Source organism: Pelobates fuscus, chromosome 3 (genome assembly GCF_036172605.1).
Source record: "Pelobates fuscus isolate aPelFus1 chromosome 3, aPelFus1.pri, whole genome shotgun sequence".
NCBI classification, from domain to species: domain Eukaryota; kingdom Metazoa; phylum Chordata; class Amphibia; order Anura; family Pelobatidae; genus Pelobates; species Pelobates fuscus.
Genome location: NC_086319.1, coordinates 419,851,912 through 419,870,628, shown reverse-complemented (window position 1 = coordinate 419,870,628; position 18,717 = coordinate 419,851,912). Strand labels below are relative to the sequence as shown.

Sequence of the window (18,717 nt, the reverse complement as noted above, 5' to 3'; positions counted from 1 at the left end):
GCTCTGTCTGTGTTAATAAAGCCCCCCCCCCAGTTACTGACAGCTCTGTCTGTGTTAATAAAGCCCCCCCCCCAGTTACTGACAGCTCTGTCTGTGTTAATAAAGACCCCCCCAGTTACTGACAGCTCTGTCTGTGTTAATAAAGACCCCCCCAGTTACTGACAGCTCTGTCTGTGTTAATAAAGATCCCCCCCCCAGTTACTGACAGCTCTGTCTGTGTTAATAAAGATCCCCCCAGTTACTGACAGCTCTGTCTGTGTTAATAAAGATCCCCCCCAGTTACTGACAGCTCTGTCTGTGTTAATAAAGATCCCCCCCCCAGTTACTGACAGCTCTGTCTGTGTTAATAAAGATCCCCCCAGTTACTGACAGCTCTGTCTGTGTTAATAAAGACCCCCCCCAGTTACTGACAGCTCTGTCTGTGTTAATAAAGCCCCCCCCCCAGTTACTGACAGCTCTGTCTGTGTTAATAAAGATCCCCCCCCAGTTACTGACAGCTCTGTCTGTGTTAATAAAGCCCCCCCCCCCAGTTACTGACAGCTCTGTCTGTGTTAATAAAGCCCCCCCCCAGTTACTGACAGCTCTGTCTGTGTTAATAAAGATCCCCCCAGTTACTGACAGCTCTGTCTGTGTTAATAAAGATCCCCCCCCAGTTACTGACAGCTCTGTCTGTGTTAATAAAGACCCCCCCAGTTACTGACAGCTCTGTCTGTGTTAATAAAGATCCCCCCCAGTTACTGACAGCTCTGTCTGTGTTAATAAAGCCCCCCCCAGTTACTGACAGCTCTGTCTGTGTTAATAAAGACCCCCCCAGTTACTGACAGCTCTGTCTGTGTTAATAAAGACCCCCCCAGTTACTGACAGCTCTGTCTGTGTTAATAAAGACCCCCCCCCAGTTACTGACAGCTCTGTCTGTGTTAATAAAGCCCCCCCCAGTTACTGACAGCTCTGTCTGTGTTAATAAAGCCCCCCCAGTTACTGACAGCTCTGTCTGTGTTAATAAAGACCCCCCCCAGTTACTGACAGCTCTGTCTGTGTTAATAAAGATCCCCCCCCCAGTTACTGACAGCTCTGTCTGTGTTAATAAAGACCCCCCCCAGTTACTGACAGCTCTGTCTGTGTTAATAAAGACCCCCCCCAGTTACTGACAGCTCTGTCTGTGTTAATAAAGATCCCCCCCCCAGTTACTGTCAGCTCTGTCTGTGTTAATAAAGATCCCCCCCAGTTACTGACAGCTCTGTCTGTGTTAATAAAGACCCCCCCCAGTTACTGACAGCTCTGTCTGTGTTAATAACGACCCCCCCCCAGTTACTGACAGCTCTGTCTGTGTTAATAAAGCCCCCCCCCCCAGTTACTGACAGCTCTGTCTGTGTTAATAAAGATCCCCCCCCCAGTTACTGACAGCTCTGTCTGTGTTAATAAAGCCCCCCCCAGTTACTGACAGCTCTGTCTGTGTTAATAACGATCCCCCCCCAGTTACTGACAGCTCTGTCTGTGTTAATAAAGCCCCCCCCCCAGTTACTGACAGCTCTGTCTGTGTTAATAAAGATCCCCCCCCAGTTACTGACAGCTCTGTCTGTGTTAATAAAGACCCCCCCAGTTACTGACAGCTCTGTCTGTGTTAATAAAGACCCCCCCAGTTACTGACAGCTCTGTCTGTGTTAATAAAGCCCCCCCCCCAGTTACTGACAGCTCTGTCTGTGTTAATAAAGACCCCCCCAGTTACTGACAGCTCTGTCTGTGTTAATAAAGACCCCCCCCAGTTACTGACAGCTCTGTCTGTGTTAATAAAGATCCCCCCCCCAGTTACTGACAGCTCTGTCTGTGTTAATAAAGATCCCCCCCCAGTTACTGACAGCTCTGTCTGTGTTAATAAAGCCCCCCCCCCCAGTTACTGACAGCTCTGTCTGTGTTAATAAAGATCCCCCCCCAGTTACTGACAGCTCTGTCTGTGTTAATAAAGATCCCCCCCCCAGTTACTGACAGCTCTGTCTGTGTTAATAAAGATCCCCCCCCAGTTACTGACAGCTCTGTCTGTGTTAATAAAGATCCCCCCCCAGTTACTGACAGCTCTGTCTGTGTTAATAAAGCCCCCCCCCCAGTTACTGACAGCTCTGTCTGTGTTAATAAAGATCCCCCCCCAGTTACTGACAGCTCTGTCTGTGTTAATAAAGATCCCCCCCAGTTACTGACAGCTCTGTCTGTGTTAATAAAGACCCCCCCCCAGTTACTGACAGCTCTGTCTGTGTTAATAAAGACCCCCCCCCAGTTACTGACAGCTCTGTCTGTGTTAATAAAGATCCCCCCCAGTTACTGACAGCTCTGTCTGTGTTAATAAAGATCCCCCCCCCCAGTTACTGACAGCTCTGTCTGTGTTAATAAAGCCCCCCCCCAGTTACTGACAGCTCTGTCTGTGTTAATAAAGACCCCCCCCAGTTACTGACAGCTCTGTCTGTGTTAATAAAGCCCCCCCCAGTTACTGACAGCTCTGTCTGTGTTAATAAAGACCCCCCCCAGTTACTGACAGCTCTGTCTGTGTTAATAAAGATCCCCCCCCAGTTACTGACAGCTCTGTCTGTGTTAATAAAGATCCCCCCCCCAGTTACTGACAGCTCTGTCTGTGTTAATAAAGATCCCCCCCCAGTTACTGACAGCTCTGTCTGTGTTAATAAAGATCCCCCCCCAGTTACTGACAGCTCTGTCTGTGTTAATAAAGATCCCCCCCAGTTACTGACAGCTCTGTCTGTGTTAATAAAGATCCCCCCCCAGTTACTGACAGCTCTGTCTGTGTTAATAAAGACCCCCCCCAGTTACTGACAGCTCTGTCTGTGTTAATAAAGACCCCCCCCCAGTTACTGACAGCTCTGTCTGTGTTAATAAAGCCCCCCCCCAGTTACTGACAGCTCTGTCTGTGTTAATAAAGCCCCCCCCCAGTTACTGACAGCTCTGTCTGTGTTAATAAAGACCCCCCCCCAGTTACTGACAGCTCTGTCTGTGTTAATAAAGACCCCCCCCAGTTACTGACAGCTCTGTCTGTGTTAATAAAGCCCCCCCCCAGTTACTGACAGCTCTGTCTGTGTTAATAAAGACCCCCCCCAGTTACTGACAGCTCTGTCTGTGTTAATAAAGACCCCCCCCAGTTACTGACAGCTCTGTCTGTGTTAATAAAGACCCCCCCCCAGTTACTGACAGCTCTGTCTGTGTTAATAAAGCCCCCCCCCAGTTACTGACAGCTCTGTCTGTGTTAATAAAGATCCCCCCCCAAGTTACTGACAGCTCTGTCTGTGTTAATAAAGACCCCCCCCGTTACTGACAGCTCTGTCTGTGTTAATAAAGACCCCCCCCAGTTACTGACAGCTCTGTCTGTGTTAATAAAGATCCCCCCCCAGTTACTGACAGCTCTGTCTGTGTTAATAAAGATCCCCCCCCAGTTACTGACAGCTCTGTCTGTGTTAATAAAGATCCCCCCAGTTACTGACAGCTCTGTCTGTGTTAATAAAGCCCCCCCCAGTTACTGACAGCTCTGTCTGTGTTAATAAAGCCCCCCCCCAGTTACTGACAGCTCTGTCTGTGTTAATAAAGACCCCCCCAGTTACTGACAGCTCTGTCTGTGTTAATAAAGACCCCCCCCAGTTACTGACAGCTCTGTCTGTGTTAATAAAGCCCCCCCCCCAGTTACTGACAGCTCTGTCTGTGTTAATAAAGCCCCCCCCCCAGTTACTGACAGCTCTGTCTGTGTTAATAAAGACCCCCCCAGTTACTGACAGCTCTGTCTGTGTTAATAAAGACCCCCCCCAGTTACTGACAGCTCTGTCTGTGTTAATAAAGATCCCCCCCCCAGTTACTGACAGCTCTGTCTGTGTTAATAAAGATCCCCCCAGTTACTGACAGCTCTGTCTGTGTTAATAAAGATCCCCCCCAGTTACTGACAGCTCTGTCTGTGTTAATAAAGATCCCCCCCCCAGTTACTGACAGCTCTGTCTGTGTTAATAAAGATCCCCCCAGTTACTGACAGCTCTGTCTGTGTTAATAAAGACCCCCCCCAGTTACTGACAGCTCTGTCTGTGTTAATAAAGCCCCCCCCCCAGTTACTGACAGCTCTGTCTGTGTTAATAAAGATCCCCCCCCAGTTACTGACAGCTCTGTCTGTGTTAATAAAGCCCCCCCCAGTTACTGACAGCTCTGTCTGTGTTAATAAAGCCCCCCCCCCAGTTACTGACAGCTCTGTCTGTGTTAATAAAGACCCCCCCAGTTACTGACAGCTCTGTCTGTGTTAATAAAGATCCCCCCCCAGTTACTGACAGCTCTGTCTGTGTTAATAAAGACCCCCCCAGTTACTGACAGCTCTGTCTGTGTTAATAAAGATCCCCCCCAGTTACTGACAGCTCTGTCTGTGTTAATAAAGCCCCCCCCAGTTACTGACAGCTCTGTCTGTGTTAATAAAGACCCCCCCAGTTACTGACAGCTCTGTCTGTGTTAATAAAGACCCCCCCAGTTACTGACAGCTCTGTCTGTGTTAATAAAGATCCCCCCCCAGTTACTGACAGCTCTGTCTGTGTTAATAAAGCCCCCCCCAGTTACTGACAGCTCTGTCTGTGTTAATAAAGCCCCCCCAGTTACTGACAGCTCTGTCTGTGTTAATAAAGACCCCCCCCAGTTACTGACAGCTCTGTCTGTGTTAATAAAGATCCCCCCCCCAGTTACTGACAGCTCTGTCTGTGTTAATAAAGCCCCCCCCCAGTTACTGACAGCTCTGTCTGTGTTAATAAAGACCCCCCCCAGTTACTGACAGCTCTGTCTGTGTTAATAAAGATCCCCCCCCCAGTTACTGACAGCTCTGTCTGTGTTAATAAAGATCCCCCCCAGTTACTGACAGCTCTGTCTGTGTTAATAAAGACCCCCCCCAGTTACTGACAGCTCTGTCTGTGTTAATAACGACCCCCCCCCAGTTACTGACAGCTCTGTCTGTGTTAATAAAGCCCCCCCCCCAGTTACTGACAGCTCTGTCTGTGTTAATAAAGACCCCCCCCCAGTTACTGACAGCTCTGTCTGTGTTAATAAAGCCCCCCCCCAGTTACTGACAGCTCTGTCTGTGTTAATAAAGATCCCCCCCCAGTTACTGACAGCTCTGTCTGTGTTAATAAAGCCCCCCCCCAGTTACTGACAGCTCTGTCTGTGTTAATAAAGATCCCCCCCCAGTTACTGACAGCTCTGTCTGTGTTAATAAAGACCCCCCCAGTTACTGACAGCTCTGTCTGTGTTAATAAAGACCCCCCCAGTTACTGACAGCTCTGTCTGTGTTAATAAAGCCCCCCCCCAGTTACTGACAGCTCTGTCTGTGTTAATAAAGACCCCCCCAGTTACTGACAGCTCTGTCTGTGTTAATAAAGACCCCCCCCAGTTACTGACAGCTCTGTCTGTGTTAATAAAGCCCCCCCCCAGTTACTGACAGCTCTGTCTGTGTTAATAAAGATCCCCCCCCAGTTACTGACAGCTCTGTTTGTGTTAATAAAGCCCCCCCCCCCCAGTTACTGACAGCTCTGTCTGTGTTAATAAAGATCCCCCCTAGTTACTGACAGCTCTGTCTGTGTTAATAAAGATCCCCCCCCCAGTTACTGACAGCTCTGTCTGTGTTAATAAAGATCCCCCCCCAGTTACTGACAGCTCTGTCTGTGTTAATAAAGATCCCCCCCCAGTTACTGACAGCTCTGTCTGTGTTAATAAAGCCCCCCCCCCAGTTACTGACAGCTCTGTCTGTGTTAATAAAGATCCCCCCCCAGTTACTGACAGCTCTGTCTGTGTTAATAAAGATCCCCCCCAGTTACTGACAGCTCTGTCTGTGTTAATAAAGACCCCCCCCCAGTTACTGACAGCTCTGTCTGTGTTAATAAAGACCCCCCCCCAGTTACTGACAGCTCTGTCTGTGTTAATAAAGATCCCCCCCCAGTTACTGACAGCTCTGTCTGTGTTAATAAAGATCCCCCCCAGTTACTGACAGCTCTGTCTGTGTTAATAAAGATCCCCCCCAGTTACTGACAGCTCTGTCTGTGTTAATAAAGATCCCCCCCTAGTTACTGACAGCTCTGTCTGTGTTAATAAAGCCCCCCCCAGTTACTGACAGCTCTGTCTGTGTTAATAAAGACCCCCCCCAGTTACTGACAGCTCTGTCTGTGTTAATAAAGATCCCCCCCCAGTTACTGACAGCTCTGTCTGTGTTAATAAAGCCCCCCCCAGTTACTGACAGCTCTGTCTGTGTTAATAAAGCCCCCCCCCAGTTACTGACAGCTCTGTCTGTGTTAATAAAGACCCCCCCCAGTTACTGACAGCTCTGTCTGTGTTAATAAAGCCCCCCCCCCAGTTACTGACAGCTCTGTCTGTGTTAATAAAGCCCCCCCCCCCCAGTTACTGACAGCTCTGTCTGTGTTAATAAAGATCCCCCCCAGTTACTGACAGCTCTGTCTGTGTTAATAAAGATCCCCCCCCAGTTACTGACAGCTCTGTCTGTGTTAATAAAGCCCCCCCCCAGTTACTGACAGCTCTGTCTGTGTTAATAAAGCCCCCCCCCAGTTACTGACAGCTCTGTCTGTGTTAATAAAGACCCCCCCCAGTTACTGACAGCTCTGTCTGTGTTAATAAAGACCCCCCCCAGTTACTGACAGCTCTGTCTGTGTTAATAAAGACCCCCCCCAGTTACTGACAGCTCTGTGTTAATAAAGACCCCCCCAGTTACTGACAGCTCTGTCTGTGTTAATAACGACCCCCCCCCCCCCAGTTACTGACAGCTCTGTCTGTGTTAATAAAGCCCCCCCCCCCCAGTTACTGACAGCTCTGTCTGTGTTAATAAAGATCCCCCCCAGTTACTGACAGCTCTGTCTGTGTTAATAAAGCCCCTCCCCAGTTACTGACAGCTCTGTCTGTGTTAATAAAGCCCCCCCCCAGTTACTGACAGCTCTGTCTGTGTTAATAAAGCCCCCCCCCAGTTACTGACAGCTCTGTCTGTGTTAATAAAGATCCCCCCCAGTTACTGACAGCTCTGTCTGTGTTAATAAAGATCCCCCCCAGTTACTGACAGCTCTGTCTGTGTTAATAAAGACCCCCCCCCCAGTTACTGACAGCTCTGTCTGTGTTAATAAAGCCCCCCCCCCCCCAGTTACTGACAGCTCTGTCTGTGTTAATAAAGATCCCCCCCCAGTTACTGACAGCTCTGTCTGTGTTAATAAAGACCCCCCCCCAGTTACTGACAGCTCTGTCTGTGTTAATAAAGACCCCCCCCCAGTTACTGACAGCTCTGTCTGTGTTAATAAAGCCCCCCCCCAGTTACTGACAGCTCTGTCTGTGTTAATAAAGCCCCCCCCCCAGTTACTGACAGCTCTGTCTGTGTTAATAAAGCCCCCCCCCAGTTACTGACAGCTCTGTCTGTGTTAATAAAGACCCCCCCCAGTTACTGACAGCTCTGTCTGTGTTAATAAAGATCCCCCCCAGTTACTGACAGCTCTGTCTGTGTTAATAAAGCCCCCCCCCCCAGTTACTGACAGCTCTGTCTGTGTTAATAAAGCCCCCCCCCAGTTACTGACAGCTCTGTCTGTGTTAATAAAGCCCCCCCCCCCAGTTACTGACAGCTCTGTCTGTGTTAATAAAGCCCCCCCCCCCCAGTTACTGACAGCTCTGTCTGTGTTAATAAAGATCCCCCCCCCCAGTTACTGACAGCTCTGTCTGTGTTAATAAAGATCCCCCCCCAGTTACTGACAGCTCTGTCTGTGTTAATAAAGATCCCCCCAGTTACTGACAGCTCTGTCTGTGTTAATAAAGACCCCCCCCCAGTTACTGACAGCTCTGTCTGTGTTAATAAAGATCCCCCCCAGTTACTGACAGCTCTGTCTGTGTTAATAAAGATCCCCCCCAGTTACTGACAGCTCTGTCTGTGTTAATAAAGATCCCCCCCCAGTTACTGACAGCTCTGTCTGTGTTAATAAAGACCCCCCCCCCAGTTACTGACAGCTCTGTCTGTGTTAATAAAGACCCCCCCCAGTTACTGACAGCTCTGTCTGTGTTAATAAAGATCCCCCCAGTTACTGACAGCTCTGTCTGTGTTAATAAAGCCCCCCCCAGTTACTGACAGCTCTGTCTGTGTTAATAAAGCCCCCCCCCCCAGTTACTGACAGCTCTGTCTGTGTTAATAAAGCCCCCCCCCCAGTTACTGACAGCTCTGTCTGTGTTAATAAAGCCCCCCCCAGTTACTGACAGCTCTGTCTGTGTTAATAAAGACCCCCCCCCAGTTACTGACAGCTCTGTCTGTGTTAATAACGACCCCCCCCAGTTACTGACAGCTCTGTCTGTGTTAATAAAGCCCCCCCCCCCAGTTACTGACAGCTCTGTCTGTGTTAATAAAGATCCCCCCAGTTACTGACAGCTCTGTCTGTGTTAGTAAAGCCCCCCCCAGTTACTGAGAGCTCTGTCTGTGTTAATAAAGATCCCCCCCCAGTTACTGACAGCTCTGTCTGTGTTAATAAAGCCCCTCCCCCAGTTACTGACAACTCCCCCGTTCCGTGTGATGTTACAGATCCCGTTTTCGCACTTTATTTTGTAGATATTGTGGGAGTCCGGCAATCACTCTGAAACTTGGGATGATGAAGATGAAGATGAAGATTGGTCTCATCAGAAAAGTTATGATGAAGGCTCAAGGTGCGATGTGTTTGGAGCAAGTTTTGGTTAATCTAAAATTTTAGTAAATCACAAAGTTAATCTTTTATCAGTTCTGTGTGTCTCCCACTGTGCCAGTCCTAGAGGTGCAATGCTATGTGCGTCCTAGAGGTTCCCTTGTTAGTAAGAGATGTAGAAGGTGCCAGGTTGTGCCCTCTTCCTGGTGCCCGCAGTCTCATTACCTGTGTGTGTATTGCATTGCAGGTCTCCTAATAATTATCTGAATATTAACCAAATCTCCGAGGTGCCATTACCCTCCAATACGGCCCCGTGGGATCACACCTGTGCAGGTGACACATAACCCTTTAATCTGTTACTGAGCATTATGGCCACCAATGATTCCACTGAAATCAGGTTTCTTTTTGTTATAGACAATAATCCACCGGACAACTGCCCCACCAACCACACCATCAGGACACTACACCATCCCTCGTTCGAGGCTTACTACGCTGCTGTAGCCATAGTCCAGAACACAGAGTCCTCATGGTTACAGCTGAGGAAGAAAGAAGGTGAGACCGATACTATTCCTGTACCAAGTACTACTCATGGCTCTGTCACTACACCTCCATCCTGCCCTGCAGCTCTCTCTGCTATTCCTGTACTGACCCCACACACAGCTCTGTCACTACACCTCCATCCTGCCCTGCAGCTCTCTCTGCTATTCCTGTACTGACCCCACACACAGCTCTGTCACTGCACCTCCATCCTGCCCTGCAGCTCTCTCTGATATTCCTGTACTGACCCCACACACAGCTCTGTCACTGCACCTCCATCCTGCCCTGCAACTCTCTCTGCTATTCCTGTACTGACCCCACACACAGCTCTGTCACTACACCTCCATCCTGCCCTGCAGCTCTCTCTGCTATTCCCGTACTGACCCCACACACAGCTCTGTCATTGCACCTCCATCCTGCCCTGCAGCTCTCTGCTATTCCTGTACTGACCCCACACACAGCTCTGTCACTACACCTCCATCCTGCCCTGCAGCTCTCTCTGCTATTCCTGTACTGAGCCCCCACACAGCTCTGTCACTACACCTCCATCCTGCCCTGCAGCTCTCTCTGCTATTCCTGTACTGACCCCCCACACAGCTCTGTCACTGCACCTCCATCCTGCCCTGCAGCTCTCTCTGCTATTCCTGTACTGACCCCCCACACAGCTCTGTCACTGCACCTCTATCCTGCCCTGCAGCTCTCTCTGCTATTCCTGTACTGACCCCACACACAGCTCTGTCACTACACCTCCATCCTGCCCTGCAGCTCTCTCTGCTATTCCTGTACTGACCCCCCACACAGCTCTGTCACTGCACCTCCATCCTGCCCTGCAGCTCTCTCTGCTATTCCTGTACTGACCCCACACACAGCTCTGTCACTACACCTCCATCCTATCCTGCAGCTCTCTCTGCTATTCCTGTACTGACCCCACACACAGCTCTGTCACTGCACCTCCATCCTGCCCTGCAACTCTCTCTGCTATTCCTGTACTGACCCCACACACAGCTCTGTCACTACACCTCCATCCTGCCCTGCAGCTCTCTCTGCTATTCCCGTACTGACCCCACACACAGCTCTGTCATTGCACCTCCATCCTGCCCTGCAGCTCTCTGCTATTCCTGTACTGAGCCCCCACACAGCTCTGTCACTACACCTCCATCCTGCCCTGCAGCTCTCTCTGCTATTCCTGTACTGACCCCCCACACAGCTCTGTCACTGCACCTCTATCCTGCCCTGCAGCTCTCTCTGAGATTCCTGTACTGACCCCCCACACAGCTCTGTCACTGCACCTCTATCCTGCCCTGCAGCTCTCTGCTATTCCTGTACTGACCCCACACACAGCTCTGTCACTACACCTCTATCCTGCCCTGCAGCTCTCTCTGCTATTCCTGTACTGACCCCACACACAGCTCTGTCACTACACCTCCATCCTATCCTGCAGCTCTCTCTGCTATTCCTGTACTGACCCCACACACAGCTCTGTCACTACACCTCTATCCTGCCCTGCAGCTCTCTCTGCTATTCCTGTACTGACCCCACACAGCTCTGTCACTGCACCTCCATCCTTACCTGCAGCTCTCTCTGCTATTCCTGTACTGACCCCACACACTGCTCTGTCACTGCACCTCCATCCTGCCCTGCAGCTCTCTCTGCTATTCCTGTACTGACCCCACACACAGCTCTGTCACTACACCTCCATCCTGCCCTGCAGCTCTCTCTGCTATTCCTGTACTGACCCCACACACAGCTCTGTCACTACACCTCCATCCTGCCCTGCAGCTCTCTCTGCTATTCCCGTACTGACCCCACACACAGCTCTGTCATTGCACCTCCATCCTGCCCTGCAGCTCTCTGCTATTCCTGTACTGACCCCACACACAGCTCTGTCACTACACCTCCATCCTGCCCTGCAGCTCTCTCTGCTATTCCTGTACTGAGCCCCCACACAGCTCTGTCACTACACCTCCATCCTGCCCTGCAGCTCTCTCTGCTATTCCTGTACTGAGCCCCCACACAGCTCTGTCACTACACCTCCATCCTGCCCTGCAGCTCTCTCTGCTATTCCTGTACTGACCCCCCACACAGCTCTGTCACTGCACCTCTATCCTGCCCTGCAGTTCTCTCTGCTATTCCTGTACTGACCCCACACACAGCTCGGTCACTGCACCTCCATCCTGCCCTGCAGCTCTCTCTGCTATTCCTGTACTGACCCCCCACACAGCTCTGTCACTGCACCTCTATCCTGCCCTGCAGCTCTCTCTGCTATTCCTGTACTGACCCCACACACAGCTCGGTCACTGCACCTCCATCCTGCCCTGCAGCTCTCTCTGCTATTCCTGTACTGACCCCACACACAGCTCTGTCACTACACCTCCATCCTATCCTGCAGCTCTCTCTGCTATTCCTGTACTGACCCCACACACAGCTCTGTCACTGCACCTCCATCCTGCCCTGCAACTCTCTCTGCTATTCCTGTACTGACCCCACACACAGCTCTGTCACTACACCTCCATCCTGCCCTGCAGCTCTCTCTGCTATTCCTGTACTGACCCCACACGCAGCTCTGTCACTACACCTCCATCCTATCCTGCAGCTCTCTCTGCTATTCCTGTAATGACCCCACACACAGCTCTGTCACTGCACCTCCATCCTGCCCTGCAACTCTCTCTACTATTCCTGTACTGACCCCACACACAGCTCTGTCACTACACCTCCATCCTATCCTGCAGCTCTCTCTGCTATTCCTGTACTGACCCCACACACAGCTCTGTCACTACACCTCCATCCTGCCCTGCAGCTCTCTCTACTATTCCCGTACTGACCCCACACACAGCTGTCATTGCACCTCCATCCTGCCCTGCAGCTCTCTGCTATTCCTGTACTGACCCCACACACAGCTCTGTCACTACACCTCCATCCTGCCCTGCAGCTCTCTCTGCTATTCCTGTACTGAGCCCCCACACAGCTCTGTCACTACACCTCCATCCTGCCCTGCAGCTCTCTCTGCTATTCCTGTACTGACCCCCCACACAGCTCTGTCACTGCACCTCCATCCTGCCCTGCAGCTCTCTCTGCTATTCCTGTACTGACCCCCCACACAGCTCTGTCACTGCACCTCTATCCTGCCCTGCAGCTCTCTCTGCTATTCCTGTACTGACCCCACACACAGCTCGGTCACTGCACCTCCATCCTGCCCTGCAGCACTCTCTGCTATTCCTGTACTGACCCCACACACAGCTCTGTCACTACACCTCTATCCTGCCCTGCAGCTCTCTCTGCTATTCCTGTACTGACCCCACACACAGCTCTGTCACTGCACCTCCATCCTGCCCTGCAGCTCTCTCTGCATTTCCTGTACTGATCCCACACACAGCTCTGTCACTACACCTCCATCCTGCCCTGCAGCTCTCTCTGCTATTCCTGTACTGACCCCACACACAGCTCTGTCACTGCACCTCCATCCTGCCCTGCAGCTCTCTCTGCATTTCCTGTACTGATCCCACACACAGCTCTGTCACTACACCTCCATCCTGCCCTGCAGCTCTCTCTGCTATTCCTGTACTGACCCCACACACAGCTCTGTCACTACCCCTCCATCCTGCCCTGCAGCTCTCTGCTATTCCTGTACTGACCCCACACACAGCTGTCACTGCACCTCTATCCTGCCCTGCAGCTCTCTCTGCTATTCCCGTACTGACCCCACACACAGCTATGTCACTGCACCTCCATCCTGCCCTGCAGCTCTCTCTGCTATTCCTGTACTGACCCCACACACAGCTCTGTCACTACACCTCCATCCTGCCCTGCAGCTCTCTCTGCTATTCCTGTACTGACCCCACACACAGCGCTGTCACTGCACCTCCATCCTGCCCTGCAGCTCTCTCTGCTATTCCTGTACTGACCCCACACACAGCGCTGTCACTACACCTCCATCCTGCCCTGCAGCTCTCTCTGCTATTCCTGTACTGACCCCACACACAGCTCTGTCACTACACCTCCATCCTGCCCTGCAGCTCTCTCTGCTATTCCTGTACTGATCCCACACACAGCTCTGTCACTACACCTCTATCCTGCCCTGCAGCTCTCTCTGCTATTCCTGTACTGACCCCACACACAGCGCTGTCACTACACCTCCATCCTGCCCTGCAGCTCTCTCTGCTATTCCTGTACTGACCCCACACACAGCTCTGTCACTACACCTCCATCCTGCCCTGCAGCTCTCTCTGCTATTCCTGTACTGACCCCACACACAGCGCTGTCACTACACCTCCATCCTGCCCTGCAGCTCTCTCTGCTATTCCTGTACTGACCCCACACACAGCTCTGTCACTGCACCTCCATCCTGCCCTGCAGCTCTCTCTGCTATTCCTGTACTGACCCCACACACAGCTCTGTCACTGCACCTCCATCCTGCCCTGCAGCTCTCTCTGCATTTCCTGTACTGACCCCACACACAGCTCTGTCACTGCACCTCCATCCTGCCCTGCAGCTCTCTCTGCTATTCCTGTACTGACCCCACACACAGCGCTGTCACTGCACCTCCATCCTGCCCTGCAGCTCTCTCTGCTATTCCTGTAATGGGTTACTCCAAGCATTATAACGAGTACCGCCCAGACAATGATTTGCCTCTTACGGAGGTCGGACTGAACCTCCTCTGATACTGGGTGACCTGCTGCAGACGCCGGACGCTGGTCATTCTGTGGCTGAGAGTGTCAGCTGATTGCTCTCTGCCAATGAATGACCCTATGTGCACGGAACATGCACATAATTAACATTAGCCAGCCTGGCACTCCTTGTTCTCAGCTAGTGACGGTTCCGGAGGTGGAGTTACACACATACCTGGTTATATCTCCTTCAAACACTGTACTTACAGACTCAAAGCACTATAACCACTTCAACCCTTTACACATTTGATACAGTTCCACACAATACTGAGCAGATTGAAATCCGTCTGTTTGGATTAACGTGCATGTGTTCTGATTGAAAACTGGATTAAAGATCGAGTGCAGAGAGTATTCACGATAAGAAAATTGTCAAGTTTCTGTAGTTGTCTGTGTCCCCTTTTCATTAATTTTATTTATATTATTGTTCGTGTTTATGCATGGTGCGTGGTTTGATTACTTAGATCGCATTTCTCCCAAAATGTCACATGGGCAAAGGGGCACACTTTCATTTTATAGGTGTGAATCGGGGTTTGGCCATAGGTTCTGCAGGGGCAGGGTTAGTTTGACTTAATAACAATTTATCCAACTAAAATGTAATTTACAGAACAAGAACATTGACACAGACTGATTACTAAACACATTTATTGTAGTTTAAAGACACATTTACTGGGAGTGTTATTGCTGTCGAGCTCTGTTATACACTCAGACACATTACTGGGAGTATTGTTGCTGTGGAGCTCTGTTATACACTCACACATTACTGGGAGTATTATTGCTGTGGAGTTCTGTTATACACTCAGACACATTACTGGGAGTATTATTGCTGTGGAGCTCTGTTATACACTCAGACACATTACTGGGAGTATTATTACTGTGGAGCTCTGTTATACACTCAGACACATTACTGGGAGTGTTATTGCTGTGGAGCTCTGTTATACACTCAGACACATTACTGGGAGTATTATGGCTGTGGAGCTCTGTTATACACTCAGACACATTACTGGGAGTATTATTGCTGTGGAGCTCTGTTATACACTCAGACACATTACTGGGAGTATTATTACTGTGGGGCTCAGTTATACACTCAGACACATTATTGGGAGTATTATTGCTGTGGAGCTCTGTTATACATTCAGACACATTACTGGGAGTATTATTACTGTGGAGCTCTGTTATACACTCAGACACATTACTGGGAGTATTATTACTGTGGAGCTCAGTTATACACTCAGACACATTACTGGGAGTATTATTGCTGTGGAGCTCTGTTATACACTCAGACACATTACTGGGAGTATTATTACTGGGGAGCTCTGTTATACACTCAGACACATTACTGGGAGTATTATTACTGTGGAGCTCTGTTATACACTCAGACACATTACTGGGAGTATTATTGCTGTGGAGCTCTGTTATACATTCAGACACATTACTGGGAGTATTATTACTGGGGAGCTCTGTTATACACTCAGACACATTACTGGGAGTATTATTACTGTGGAGCTCTGTTATACACTCAGACACATTACTGGGAGTATTATTACTGTGGAGCTCTGTTATACACTCAGACACATTACTGGGAGTATTATTACTGTGGGACTCTGTTATACACTCAGACACATTACTGGGAGTATTATTGCTGTGGAGCTCTGTTATACATTCAGACACATTACTGGGAGTATTATTACTGGGGAGCTCTGTTATACACTCAGACACATTACTGGGAGTATTATTGCTGTGGAGCTCTGTTATACACTCAGACACATTACTGGGAGTATTATTACTGTGGGACTCTGTTATACACTCAGACACATTACTGGGAGTATTATTGCTGTGGAGCTCTGTTATACATTCAGACACATTACTGGGAGTATTATTACTGGGGAGCTCTGTTATACACTCAGACACATTACTGGGAGTATTATTGCTGTGGAGCTCTGTTATACATTCAGACACATTACTGGGAGTATTATTGCTGGGGAGCTCTGTTATACATTCAGACACATTACTGGGAGTATTATTGCTGTGGAGCTCTGTTATACATTCAGACACATTACTGGGAGTATTATTACTGTGGAGCTCTGTTATACACTCAGACACATTACTGGGAGTATTATTGCTGTGGAGCTCTGTTATACACTCAGACACATTACTGGGAGTATTATTGCTGTGGAGCTCTGTTATACACTCAGACACATTACTGGGAGTATTATTACTGTGGAGCTCTGTTATACACTCAGACACATTACTGGGAGTATTATTACTGTGGAGCTCTGTTATACACTCAGACACATTACTGGGAGTATTATTACTGTGGGACTCTGTTATACACTCAGACACACCAACGATATGGATCTCCTAGAAAAGAGGGATATTAGGATCAGGGCTGGATTAACATAGGGGCTGATGGAGCAGATGCTCTAGGCCCATGGAATAGGCTCCTTGATTTAAAAACTACTCTTCACGTGACATGTACGGCAGTGCTATGTGAGACCCGTAGTCTGAGAGATTAACAATGCGCAGTATTTGCAAGAGCCGCCATTAATTCAGTCCCTCTCCAGATACTGATATGCTGGGAGAGATGGCAAGGAGACAGGAATCATGTTATTCTCTTCCCCAGCTCCTCTTCATTCAAATGAAGCCGTTTTTGTTTTTAGATCATGCCCTCGCAGTCTCGCTGCTCAATTCACTGCCATTCAGAAGTTAAATTGCTTTGTTTGTACAGTCCAAGCCAAACCTTCCTACATGTGAACTACAGTCTCCCTACACACTTCCCATAAAGAATGATCCTATGTTTAAACTTCCTTTATTGCACAGCCTGTTTAATTTAGAGTGTATTTCCTGACCAGTTGCTTGCTAGAGCTTGTATGAGCCTCCTGTGTGTGATTGAAGTTTGTGACAAACGCTCCTTCCCACAAATGTTTGCCACAAACTCCTGTAGGAGTGTGGAAGCTGGTCTCCTGCCCACCAACTATGCTCCTGGTCTGAGACCCCATTCATGATTTGCCCTTAGCAGCTTTCCCTCGGTGCCCCTGGTTCGGCACTTTCCCTTCTAACTAACTGGGTGGTTTATATATTATTACAGTTAGTTATAGCGGGTGGTTTATATATTATTACAGTCAGTTATAGCGGGTGGTTTATATATTATTACAGTCAGTTATAGCGGGTGGTTTATATATTATTACAGTTAGTTATAGCGGGTGGTTTATATATTATTACAGTCAGTTATATCGGGTGGTTTATATATTATTACAGTCAGTTATACCGGGTGGTTTATATATTATTACAGTTAGTTATAGCGGGTGGTTTATATATTATTACAGTTAGTTATAGCGGGTGGTTTATATATTATTACAGTTAGTTATAGCGGGTGGTTTATATATTATTACAGTTAGTTATAGCGGGTGGTTTATATATTATTACAGTTAGTTATAGCGGGTGGTTTATATATTATTACAGTTAGTTATACCGGGTGGTTTATATATTATTACAGTTGGTTATAGCGGGTGGTTTATATATTATTACAGTTAGTTATAGCGGGTGGTTTATATATTATTACAGTCAGTTATAGCGGGTGGTTTATATATTATTACAGTTAGTTATACCGGGTGGTTTATATATTATTACAGTTAGTTATACCGGGTGGTTTATCTATTATTACAGTTAGTTATAGCGGGTGGTTTATATATTATTACAGTTAGTTATAGCGGGTGGTTTATATATTATTACAGTCAGTTATAGCGGGTGGTTTATCTATTATTACAGTTGGTTATAGCGGGTGGTTTATATATTATTACAGTCAGTTATAGCGGGTGGTTTATATATTATTACAGTCAGTTATACCGGGTGGTTTATATATTATTACAGTTAGTTATAGCGGGTGGTTTATATATTATTACAGTCAGTTATAGCGGGTGGTTTATATATTATTACAGTCAGTTATAGCGGGTGGTTTATATATTATTACAGTTAGTTATAGCGGGTGGTTTATATATTATTACAGTTGGTTATACCGGGTGGTTTATATATTATTACATTTAGTTATACCGGGTGGTTTATATATTATTACAGTTAGTTATAGCGGGTGGTTTATATATTATTACAGTTAGTTATAGCGGGTGGTTTATATATTATTACAGTTAGTTATACCGGGTGGTTTATATATTATTACAGTTGGTTATACCGGGTGGTTTATATATTATTACATTTAGTTATACCGGGTGGTTTATATATTATTACAGTTAGTTATAGCGGGTGGTTTATATATTATTACAGTTAGTTATAGCGGGTGGTTTATATATTATTACAGTTAGTTATACCGGGTGGTTTATATATTATTACATTTAGTTATACCGGGTGGTTTATATATTATTACAGTTAGTTATAGCGGGTGGTTTATATATTATTACAGTTAGTTATAGCGGGTGGTTTATATATTATTACAGTTAGTTATACCGGGTGGTTTATATATTATTACAGTTGGTTATAGCGGGTGGTTTATATATTATTACAGTTAGTTATACCGGGTGGTTTATATATTATTACAGTTAGTTATAGCGGGTGGTTTATATATTATTACAGTTGGTTATAGCGGGTGGTTTATATATTATTACAGTTAGTTATACCGGATGGTTTATATATTATTACAGTCAGTTATAGCGGGTGGTTTATATATTATTACAGTCAGTTATAGCGGGTGGTTTATCTATTATTACAGTTGGTTATAGCGGGTGGTTTATATATTATTACAGTCAGTTATAGCGGGTGGTTTATATATTATTACAGTCAGTTATACCGGGTGGTTTATATATTATTACAGTTAGTTATAGCGGGTGGTTTATATATTATTACAGTCAGTT

At 47.8% G+C, this 18,717-nt stretch overlaps 1 protein-coding gene across 1 annotated transcript in view; it reads left to right on the top strand.

The window, feature by feature from the left end:
* LOC134602088 (uncharacterized) overlaps positions 1 to 18,717 on the top strand; it is a 170,713-nt gene that overhangs the window by 4,256 nt on the left and 147,740 nt on the right. The window contains exons 2-4 of the mRNA XM_063446587.1: positions 8,588 to 8,682; positions 8,905 to 8,990; positions 9,072 to 9,209. Coding sequence (XP_063302657.1) covers positions 8,588 to 8,682; positions 8,905 to 8,990; positions 9,072 to 9,209 — 319 coding nt within the window. The remainder of the gene's footprint in view (positions 1 to 8,587; positions 8,683 to 8,904; positions 8,991 to 9,071; positions 9,210 to 18,717) is intronic.